Below are 12,332 nucleotides of genomic sequence, written 5' to 3'. Positions count from 1 at the left end.
AAGGCAACTGAGAGGCACTGAAAGTATTCAGGTAAGTGTTTATTTTTATTTGTAAGGGTTAAATGTTCGTTTTTATGGGGTTGAGTGTCTTTTCTTTAAGATTAGGTAGGTATCTCCTTCTATGGCTGATGGTTTCTTCTGTTTTCTTTTTCCCCTTTCCAGGTTAACGTCCCAGTGGTCTCCCGGGTGTTTTCCAGACTCGAGTACCGGAAACAGAAAGGACAGAAAATACCACGGTAAGTGGGGTGGACAACCTCCTCTATTTCGCTATAAACTAGGACGGACTGGGAACATTATAGGGAGAAACAAAAGGTGGGACTGTGCCTGTGAGGAGTGGATGGGGACCAAGTGCTCACGGTATGGGATTTATCTTTAAGTGATTCACACGTGCAATCCCAGTGTCACACGCCTTCCTTTCCCCTCCTCTGCCCTTGTTACCATCCCTCCCCAGTCCTTTTCCCAGTGGTGTCCCGCTTGTGTGCCCACAGGGACCGTACCTTGTTAAGCCACGACCCTCCAGGGTCGTGGCTGGTTTCCTCGTGCTCCTGTAGCTGATCCCCTTCGTTGAGGTGACTCGGCTCCGATACTCCCGTGGTCACAGGTGCCCTTCTAGTGTATGTCTCTGGCCAGCCGCCTCGGGGAAACTCTCCTTCGTCCGTAGGTTTTCCTTTTCCTCGTGCCGCTCCTCTCGAATCCTCCGTCTCCTTCCAAATCGCCGTCCCGTATTCTGAACTCCCGGGCCTCTTCAAGCGCTCGGGGCGGAAGTCGTCCGAGGTTGCCCCGGCAACCTCTGGACGCCTGCCTCTCTCTGGTCGCGTTCCCGTGGAGACGCCGGGATGCGGAAATGACGTGTCGTAAGCTTCCGACACGTCATTTTCATCCCGTTCTGCCTTCGTGACCGGGAACGCCCGGTCACAGTATGGCTGTGGGCTCACATCCCAAGTGAAGCATTAGAGGGGTAGAGGGGGGAGCCAAGGGAGAGCTCAGGGGAGACATGCCTTGCTGAGTCTCCGCCATGGCCACCCCCCTATTGGGCACATCTTATTGTGTCATTTTGTGAACAGGACCAGCTCTTTTTATAGTGCAATTGAGGAGGCAGCAATAGAGCGCCAGCTAGTGGTTAGAAAAAAGTGTTGCAAAAGTTCTGAAAGTATGCCTTTTATAAGTGCATAAGGAGTGATGCATTTGTAGCATTTCTATGTTGCTCAAAATTCAAAGGCTGTTGCTCACCAGGGAAAGGAAGCCCTGCATAAATGCAACTGCAGTACAATACAAAGTTCAATTAGTCATATTTAGAAGGTATTTTGTAAGACACTGGCGTGCTGTGTAGGAAATTGGGTTAGTGGTTTATTGGGTTAAATTTCTGTAAGAGTGACGTCACAGGCATACCCCAAATTAAACTATGCTTAACCATCTGGTAGCTTGGCACAAAGTAGTCTTAACTTAAAGACAATGTGTAACGCACTTATGCAGCACTTTAAAAGGTAATGGAATGAAAACACAACACGAGAAATGCTACACTAATATAGAAAACAAGTACATTTTAATCCAGTCCAATCCAATCAATAGAACTGGAGATATGTAATTTTAAGGATGTAAGTGAAAATACTACCTAGAGGCACAAAGGGGGTCATTCTGACCCTGGCGGTCTTGGACCGCCAGGGCAAGAATAACGGAAGCACCGCCAACAGGCTGGCGGTGCTTCATTTCCCATTCTGACTGCGGCGGTAAAGCCGCGGTCGCACCACCGGGGACGGCGGTGTCCCGCTGATTTTCCCCCGGCGGTGATAATCCGCCAGGGCAGCGCTGCAAGCAGCGTTGCCCGGCGGATTATGACCCCCTTACCGCCAGCTTGTTTCTGGCGGTTTACACTGCCAGGAAGAGGCTGGCGGTAAGGGGTGTCCTGGGGCCCCTGGGGGCCCCTGCACTGCCCATGCCACTGGCATGGGCAGTGCAGGGGCCCCCTAACAGGGCCCCGGCCTGCTTTTCACTGTCTGCATGGCAGACAGTGAAAAGCGCGACGGGTGCAACTGCACCCGTCGCAACGACGCAACACCACCCGCTCCATTAGGAGCCGGCTCCTGTGTTGCAGCCTCATTCCCGCTGGGCCGGCAGGCGCTAACATGGTTAGCGCCCGCCGGCCCAGCGGGAATGTTGGAATGGGGGCTGCGTTATTGCGGCCGCATGGCGGGCGCTTGGCGGTTCCCGTCTGGCGGGCGGCGGTAGCCGCCCGCCAATGTTAGAATGACCCCCAAAGTGCCAACTGTGGTCATCTTGCCGCACCGGACAAGGATAAAGTCACAAGTTCAGGCCGACTGCGGTGGAGCGCAGGCCGGGTACAGGGACTAAATAAGGCCAGCTGAACAAAGTACCTTAAAACTGGGTTGCGGAGCGTTGCAAGGTCAGGTGCAGAGGATGTGTTAAGCATCGCAGTTCTGATGGGCTTAGAGGCTGTGATGAGACATTCTGCATTGAGAAGCATCACGCAGCAGCGGCTCTGAGGAGCTGCTGGGCTGCAATGAGAGGTCCTGTGGCATGATGCATTGTGCAGAGGCGATTTCAAGGATCGATGTGTAATAGTGCATTGGTTCTGCATAGACCACAGCTGGGCTGGAAGATATTAGCCACTGATACTAACCAATGCAAGTCAGGATTTGAATTAGATAAAAAAATCTCACCCTAACACAAAAGTGACACAAACATGGTGCAAAGTGTTAGTAAATCTAGGCCTGAGTGTTAGTATGTATGAGTGAGATTAACAGTGAATGCAAGTGAGTGAGTGCGAATGAGTGTAAGGGGGTGTATGTGTGATGTTAGGGTCATGTACCATGCCTTCCTGCTCAATATTCGGGGTCAAGGTAAATATGACGTTACTTCCTGTGATGTCATTAAGGCCAAGGGGTGTGTAATGTCACTTCCACTACCACTGCCATGTTTCTGAATCAATGCATGCATTTTATTTTGTATGTGTAGGTGTCACTTTTTTCAGATACATGAAAGTGATTTGGGCTCATAGATTCCACTGCACCATTTTTGCGGGCCCCTAATGGGGGAACACCGCCCCCCCTTGCATACATTGTACCTGGTGTAGGCATAATGTGGCACAAGGGTGTACAAAGTGGCGCAATGCATGCATTGCACCACTTTGAAAATATGGCACAGTGTTTTTGCCAAATTAATGTAAACAAATGACACTAATGTGGCGATAGTTGGCGCTGGGCCCTTCTTATATTTCGATGTTGGTTTGATCTAAAATGATCTGAACCAATGATGTGCTAACAAGGGAGTAGCCTGAAAATTTAAATAACCCCACTTTGAACTACAGCTCTGATGGCACCAGCAAGTAAAGCAAGTAAAGCAAAGGAGCCCAGCCCTTCCCTAGAAGAACTCCGTAGTCTCTTCCATCCATCCATCCATCTAACCATTCATTTTTTCACCCTTTCATCCACCTCCAACATCAACTATTTCACCTTTACATTCCGTCATCCATTAATTCTTTCATATATCATTTAATCTATTCCTAGTCCATCCATCTATCCATCCTACCCATTCTGCCATCTACCCATCCACTCGGCCTTCCACCCATCTTGCCATCTGTCCATTATACATTCATCCACCTATCCATCAATTTGTCCATCTCTGTTATCCATTCATGTCTTTTTACCCATTCATCCATCAATTCTTTTACTCTGCCACCCTTTCACTTGTCCATCCACCTATCCATTCATGCATCCCTTCACCTGCTCATCCACCTACCCACTCATTCGTTTACCCTTTCATTCATACATCCTTTACCCTTACTTCCATTCAATATTCCTTTCATCATTCCCTGTTCTATTTACCCATTTTCAGTGCTTCCTTGCTCCTGCTTGCTCTTCTACTGATGCTGTATTCCTTTATAGTGGTAAAAAAACAGCTTTAGTCTGCTGAGTTGCAGACAGAAGAGGCCTATAAAGAACCCCACTCCCGCTATTGCTGCTAAAACGGGGGTTCAAGAAACCCTTGAGTGCTACAACAACAAAGAAAACTAAGGCCCTGATTGGGAATAATTATGGGGGGACTTCCGTCACCCACAATTCAGGTGTTGCCATGTCTATAGCTATTAGTTCCGCGATAAGGCCAGGCCCGAGACAGAGACACTAAACCTCTCATTGATGCTGCAGGGACTAAGTGCAGCTGAACAGCATGGCCTTGCCTAGCCACCACAGCACCATGGGGGAGGAGGGGAGCAGACATGCTCACCCTGGATAGAATAAAGCCTACCATGGTCCCTGTTGGAGGGTGGGTCATTAGGTGTGGGCTGTGCAAGCAATGGGTCCACACTTGATCACCAGTGGGAACCAAACACCACATTGTAGCGCTTGACTCTCATAGGGTAGCATTGCAGAGCAGTCCAAGGCTTACTCAAGGGAGTGGTGTGGGCTAGTAATCACCACTCACAAGCACACAAAAATAACACTCAATAAATGATTGTCCAGTCTGTGCTTTTTTTTGGATAGAATAAAAAGTACATTTATTACACATACACTACTCAATACTATAAAACAATTTACAAATATACACAAGCTGATGGAATTACTTTTGGACACTGCGTAATCATTCTTGTCTCTTGCAAAGGGAGATATAAACCAAAAACCCACATGCCCACATGACAGAACATTCACTTGTATTCCAATCCAGTATTTGACTGTAACTTGGAGTGAGAGCACCTAATACTGACAATAAAGTACATCACGAGTGGCTGACAGGCTCATTATTCAAATAAACATCAACAATGAGCATGTCTAGGCAGGTTGGAGTGGTTTGCGCTGTTAGGACGACCCTCAACATGATCTACGCAGTCTATCCATGGCCAAAGTTCATCTTGTTCCACATTGAAACATTCAACATAAAAATGATGCAAGAGTGACACAGTCCCTTACAGGACATCACTTGGTTTGTTAATCATTATGTAATACCATCTTTCACCCCTAGAGGGGTGCCTTTTCATCTGACCCTACACAAATCATATCAGTGGTCACAACACTGCAGCCCTACATTTTGAATCACATTTAGCATAAAATGCTACAATTTTAAACATAGTCCCTAATGGACTCCACTTTCTTAAAAACATCTGTAATTACAGTGTTTCAACCCTAGGGTATTCACCAGGTTAACAATCATTTTTATCATTATTCAGGCCACAAGAACTGAAGCCATGATCTTCACTCCTGAGGAAACAGTTCCACCACCCTGAAACAAAAGCTCCAGCTGGGACAGAGCTTGAAAACCACGTTGGAAACATTTAGGGGTTATCTTTTCCTGAACCTGATGGTGGGGACTTTTGATAAATTCCTGGGGGGAGGCTGTGCTCCTCCTGAAGCTCCCCATGCACTTGGTGATGATTCTGGTGATGACCCCCCTCTCCTGGGGGTCACCACCATGCCAAATGTTTTTTACACTTGAATTGGGCCAGGGCCAGCAGGGCATCATGGGGTGCTCCCTCTTCATTTGGAGTTTGTCCGCTCCCACAAACTGACGCGCGTGGTGCTGTGGCTGGGCTGATCATATGGGAAGGTATGTCAGCACTCCTTACTTCTTCTACGGCCATCGGGGGCCCGAGGTTGGGGTCTGAGGCCCCTTCTTCACCTTCGCAGGAGTGCAACAATGTCCCATGACTTCAGTTCGCTGTGTAGCCCCAGGATGGGTCTGGGGCCCCTCTCTTCATCTTCAACGGGGGGCACGATAGCGTCTCCTGACTTTGTTTCACTGCGGGGCTGCAGGATGGGGTCCGGGCCCCTCTCTTTATCTTCACTGGGGCGTGGCAGCGTCTTTTGACTTTGCTTTGCTGTAGGGCCCTGGGATGGGGTCCGGGGCCCCTCTCTTCATCTTCGAGGCCAGTGTGATGGCATCACCTGACTTTGGTCCTTTCTGGGGCCCCATGATGCGTTCCGGGGCCACTCCCTTCACCGTCGAGGGAGCACAAAGGTGCTCCCTCATTACCGCATTTTCACTGGGGATGCGCAACAGAGCTTTCTGGGTCCACTCTTCTTTGGGGGCAGCCCCTGGGCCCTGGCCCACCCCAGGGCCGGGAATCCAGCATGGTGGCGAAGCCCCACACATTTCACCACCTGACAGAGGTCAAAGGTCACTAAAGTTTGAAGGAAGATATCTCTGGCCCCGGGGGGGGGGGGCATTCTCTGCAATCTTCAGCTTATTTTGCTCCTGTTGGCGAGCCCTTGCCACCTGGAGCACTTTCTTTAGGCCTCCTGGCCTAGAAGGTTCCCATCTCGGTAGAGAGCCAGCCCCACTGACTCCCTGTGCCAGCCTTTCATCTCAGTGCCTTCCTTTTTTTTGGGCAGCGCTCTTTCCTTGTGCCAGAGCCCAGTCTTTCCCCCAACTGTTCCTCAGGAGGTGTTAGGGGACCAGCTTATCTGGTCCTGGAGTGTGCCCCACTGGGTCTAGGGTCATTCAGGGGCAGAATCCTTGCCCCAGTGGGCAGTGAGGGGGTTCTTCTTCCCAGTTGTCCATGCCATCCATCTTCAGTCCCCATGTTCCACTGCAAAGCACAGCCAAGAGAGAGAAAGCCCTCCTGTGTGCAAGACCCGGTTCCTGGCACAGAATGACAGCTGGCTGATTGAAGCAAGGCACTGCTCCTGCAGCTGGACAGAGCAGTAATTGGACCTAATGCTGAGCTGAGTCAGAGAAAGATGACATCCCTGGATGAACCGAAAGCTGTATAAATGTGCCTTTGTATCCTACTTCATTATTCTTTTCATACCGGTTACAGTGTACATTGGTGGAAATCTGGAGTCTTTTGAACTGGAGTGAGCCCTAGGCAAGCCTTTCCCACTGATATATAATGCAGTGTCACTACAATCTAAACAGTAAGCACACTGACTAGCCCTCACATGAGTACAGCCATCTCATAAGGCGTACTCGAGGTCACCACCCACTTTGCGTGGTCCCTTCAGTGCTAGGCGACCTAAGAGCAGGAATCCTCCCCATGCAGTCCTCACATGGGTGCACACGCGATTATGTATAACTAGCCCTGGGCCTCCCACCCTTGCTGCATCACAGCAGCCTTGACTTTACAAGGGGCACCGGCGATAAACACTTGCAGTCCATTTTACCATGAGTTTACTGTGGGTGAGTCCCAAACTATGAGGCTTCCTCACAGTACAAGGTCAAAAGCCAGGTTTCCTAAAAGCAAAAAATCAGGGTAGACTAGGTAGTCAGAACCATCCTGTCACAGTCCCCATACCACATACCCTGGCTCCTACCCCACTGGAGGAGCACTTTCTACCTGATCAGAGCTGGTGGCTATTTCCAGGGTGTTTCCCCCCGAAATCATGGAAAATCAAACAAGTGGGGACCCTTGCATGGGGCATAACGTCAGAGGGGGTGTTTGGGGTGTTACACTCCCTTAATAAATGTATTTTCTAGTAAATAGTTGTGTGCAGGTGCTTTGGTCATTTTACAACATAGTGCCTTTTAAGTAACCCTAACAATCTGCACTCCTCTCCCTTTCCACTTCTCCTTAAGTCCCTTTATGCCCTGCTTCTTGTATAATGTATTTTACCAATATATGTCAGCGAAATTGTTGGGACATTTCAAGCTCACATACTTCTACAGTTATAGTTACCTTTTCAGCAGCAGCAGGACGGCATTGGAAGTGCTGGAGTCCAAGCCAGTGGTTGGTTCATCTAAGAACAAGACTGCGGGATCGGTGATGATTTCCATCCCAATGGCGGTTCTTTTCCTCTCTCCTCCAGAAACTCCACGAATAAACGGGGTGCCCACCTATTGTTAAAACAATATGAAAAATATTAACAAAAGATAATATTCCAAAAAGATCACATTAACATGCTTCTTAACAAATAGTTAACATCAGTATTTGTTGTAACTCCATCTTATAATTACTCTTGTAATAGTATGAACTGAACTGAAACAATCCGAACAATTTATGATAGAGTGCAGCTAAGTTCAGGAGTACCTATATAGGCCCTATATAACCCTAACAATCTGCACTCCTCTCCCTTTCCACTTCTCAAGTCCCTTTTTGCCCTGCTTCTCATATAATGTATTTTACCAATATATGTCAGCGAGATTGTTGGGAAATTTCAAGCTCCCCCCCCCCAACCTCCTCTCTCCATCCCCCTACCCCCAGTCTTACTAACCAAGCTACGTCCCGAGACCAGTGTATGCTGGTTCGAGACGTTATTGCCCATTCTGGGGAGAAAACTAGCAATTACAATTTTTGTTGAGGGGAAACTGCCCAAAAAACAGCCCAGCATCCCCCTACCAGTAGTAATCAGGCCCTTATTGGAGGATTGTATGCCCATACAGAATGAATAGCTTTTTGAGCCCACATACGTTTACAGTTATAGAAGTTATAGGCAAAATGTTTTGTGTGTATGTCTTGTGTACACAGCGCGTACAGTGAGAGCAGCAGGTGTGGCCATGTGTCTGCGGAGGTCCATATCGGAATGTGGCAGAGCAGCGGGTACTGGTTTTTAATTGGCTGGGGTGGTTTAAAAAGAGATGTAGGGGAGGGTTACAAGATCACTCGTATTGCTTTTTTATTTGGGTGAAATTGTGCTAGAGCGGAAGGTGTTAGAAAGGCTGCTACAGTGAGAGGTGTTCTCTCACTGCAGCAGGGAAGGTAGGAGCAATGGTCAGAGGGAGATGGGGCAGGTGGCATGAAAAAAGGTGTTATCCTTTTTTAAATTTGAATGGGGTGCCTGATTGATGTGAGACTGAAGAAAGAAAGCACTTTTTGTGTGTAGTTTTCCATTGATTAATTTCCCCATAAACGGCTGATCCAAAGATCCAGCTTACAGGGGGTAAAAGTAGGAAGCTATGATTAACACTGCAATAAAGGAGCTGTCAACAATTTAGATTTTCCCACTTTAGGCTTCCAAGGCATGTCACAGACAACTTGAGCTTTATTCTCATTGTCTATGATGTCACTTGGAGTCCTTCGGTGAAAAACAACCATGTCATTTATAATCATCTATAACTGCATATGTTACATGTAGGTTGTAAATATTGTTATTATCAATAACATATATTTTGCTTTTCCTAATGGTTATTCTGGCTGAAGGGTCATAGGGAAAATAATGGCAACTTTGACTTCACTACATCACAGTTACCTAGACTCAACCCTGAATGAAATTGGGTTACTGGTTGAGGTGGGTAAAACTCTACTGAAGCAGCAAACACAATTCATGTCAGGGTGAAACACAAGCAAACATCAAATTAACCTGTGCTGAACTCTCTGGTAGTTTAGCACAAAGCAGTCAGGTTGAAAACGCAACACACCAAAACAACAAAAATCCAATTAGTAGAACCAGAGATATGATTTTTTTTTAAAAAAATTAAAAATAGTGCATGCAAGCACAAAGAGCCGACTGTGGGTATCTGGTCGCGCCAGACCAGGACAAAGTCACAAGTTTAGGTCAGCTGCAATGGAGCATGGGCCAGATACAGGAATCAAGTTAGGCCCACTGAACAAAGAAGCATAAATCCAGGTTGTGGACCATTGCCAAATTCCACATAGGGGATGCGTTGTGAAACGGTGGTTCCGATGGGCTGCGGACTGTGATGTGAGGTCCTGCATTGAGGATGTCACACAGCGATGATTTCTGGGAGCTGCAGGGTACTGCTTCAAGGATGCAATGGATATTGGCAGTTCCGAGGAGTTGCAGGGCTGCAATGCGAGGTCCTGTGAAAAGGATGTGTCGTGCATTGGCGGTACCGATGTGGAGCTGCAAGACAATGCACTGTTTTGCATGGTTTCTGCTTGGATCCCAGCTGGGCTGGCAGAGCACCTTCAGGCCCACTTCCAAGGGTCCAGACCTGGCGTGGAACCACTTGGAGGATAAGACTCATAGAAGGCAAAGTCCAGATGCTAGATTCAAGGTAGTTGAATACTTTTCTGTCCTTGAGGCTCTGACCAGGAGACCAACCAGCTAACCCCTGGAGTTCCTCTGGTGGTGCTGGGTTCCAGGTGCAGGTCCAGTCCTTTTCACTCAGGCAGCAGAGTACACAGCAAGTTTCACATAGGTCCAGAAGTGGACTGAAAGGTTGGACAGGAGGGCCCAATATTTATAAATGATGCCAGCTTTGAAGTAGGAGAAGGTTCTGGAGGTTTCCACCCCCAGAGGTGTTTGGAATTTACGACTTCTCTGCCATAACCCCAGCTTCCCTTGGGGCACAAAAGACTAGTGTTAAACCCTTTGTGAATAGGCGGGAGCAGAGCCTTTCTGATGTGGAAGTGTGGTAGGTGACAGCTTCTCCCCCTCAACAAGTCAAAAATGGCCCAGCCTGCTAACACCTAGTTCCCCTTTGGCTCATTGTCTGGGAGCAATACACAAAGACCAACTGCAAGTTACACCTAGTCATGTGACCCAGGATACAGATTGCAAGCATCGAATGGTTAGGACAAGAAAATGGCAATGTTCTAAAAGTGGCATTTTTAGAACTGTAAATTAAAACCCAATTTACCATTCAAGGGGATTCTAAATTACAATTCTTTAGACACCAAACTTGAGATTCTAACCTGCTCCCAATTGAAAGATAGCCCTTAATAATTACATTCCCAACAAATCTTAGATTACATGCTGGAATGATACCTGCATTAGTAAACTTGTATGGCTACACACAGTAAATTAAGTGTTCATAATTTGAGCTCTCATATTAGTGACAACTTCAAAACCCCAGTCTAACTGAGGGACATTCAGGGAAGCAGAATTAGATTGCTTATTTTTCTTTAAGGTTCTTTAAACCTTATGAATGTTTTAAAGGTATGGAGTTATTAAGATCACTGGCAGTATTTTCTTGTCATTTAACACAATAAAGACAATGATTTGAACCTAACTGTAACACACACATACAGTATTTAGAAAAGGGCCAGTAAGAGAAGAGTACCAAAAGGTAAGGGGCAGGCCATTGTTTGGGAGTTTATCTAATATGTTTCGGTTATTGACAGAAGTGAGTCTACAATGCAAAGTAATTTAGAGCAGTGTCTGAGAAAGATCCTAAACAGAAAGGGAATGAAGGGAGGGAATAAAGAGACCCCATTTACTGATACAATTGCAGGAATAACAAAAGGAGGTAAATGTCAGCAATCCTGAATGTGTAAGGAGCAGCAAGGAAAGAAAGAGGGACACAACCTAGATCATCCAGTGTAGAATAATGGGCCTCATTAGTTAGGTTATCTGCAATAAACTGGCAAATGCTTTTATTTATTTAGAGGTCGGGGACGCAGTTTTCCTCTCAGTGGGCCAAATACTTGCTCTCTCATTGGGTAAGCACTATTGATGGATCACCCACTTCTGGAAATAGCTGCCAGCGTTTTTCCTGTATAGGCCTTCCATGCACACCATTGTGGTTTCAGATAAGAAAGCTACTCAAATGTCCCCTCATGGTCTTCATGAAATTCCTTAGTGCATCAAGGATAATACACTAATTTATGAAGGTAAACCCCTACTCTGGAGGCCTAACAACGAGGCCAGAAAATGTTGCCCTGACAAGGGCTAAATTATGGCTCAATACACAGGCTTGATCAGTTCAGTTGCATCAACAAAGACCTAAGTTATCCCACAACACAGTTATAACTTCAGTTAGCCCAAACAGCTACAAATCAAAGCATGTCCAGACATCCCCAGCATTTTATCAGAATTCAGAGAATTACAAATTTCCACAATGCTCAAAATGGACGAAGGCTGGCTAAAATGGACAGAATGGACTCCAATGTTATTTTACAATCTACTCCAAATGAGCTCTTGGCAAAGTGAGAAGCAGGACTTATCAAACTGCACTGAGTTAGTCAACTCTGAGAACGACCATAAGAAAGTTAAGAGCAGATTCAGCCATCTGCCAACAAAACACAGAAGAAAATACTAAATAATTGATAACCACTCCATTAGTTCCCCCCATGGAAATGTCATGATACTAATTGCCCAAATAACTAAAATGAATGATCCAGAACTTCAAAATTCGATCTCATCAGTCAAACATGCTCGCCTTCACCACAGTCCTTACTTTGAAGTTCACCTTAAGCGTGGAAATTCCTGAAAAGAAACTACTGCACTGATAGTCTTGACCATTGAGCTGGATCTCTAAAAGGATTCCCAGTATCCACCTTTCAATAAAGCCAGATGAAGGCTGAAAGTCAAGTGTGGGTGGGTGGTTGTTTCCTAATGACTGTCACAAGAACAAATAGGACTAGGTGTAATAAAGATAACCGGTGAGCAATCAGGCAATCAACTCTACATCTCTTGTTCTTGTTCCATTTATTTGTTTTGTAGCATAAGAAAATCCTTTGTGACCTTGAGATTAAAAGTAAT

At 46.6% G+C, this 12,332-nt stretch overlaps 1 protein-coding gene across 1 annotated transcript in view; it reads right to left on the bottom strand.

The window, feature by feature from the left end:
* The window catches only part of LOC138254123 (broad substrate specificity ATP-binding cassette transporter ABCG2-like), a 610,690-nt gene that overhangs the window by 493,572 nt on the left and 104,786 nt on the right, over positions 1-12,332 (bottom strand). The window contains exon 5 of the mRNA XM_069205809.1: positions 7,625-7,782. Within this exon, the coding sequence (XP_069061910.1) occupies positions 7,625-7,782 (158 nt within the window). The remainder of the gene's footprint in view (positions 1-7,624; positions 7,783-12,332) is intronic.

Source organism: Pleurodeles waltl, chromosome 1_2 (assembly GCF_031143425.1).
Source record: "Pleurodeles waltl isolate 20211129_DDA chromosome 1_2, aPleWal1.hap1.20221129, whole genome shotgun sequence".
Taxonomy (NCBI): Eukaryota; Metazoa; Chordata; class Amphibia; order Caudata; family Salamandridae; genus Pleurodeles; species Pleurodeles waltl.
Note: the sequence above shows the minus strand (reverse complement) of the source record. Positions and strands in the feature narration are given on the sequence as shown.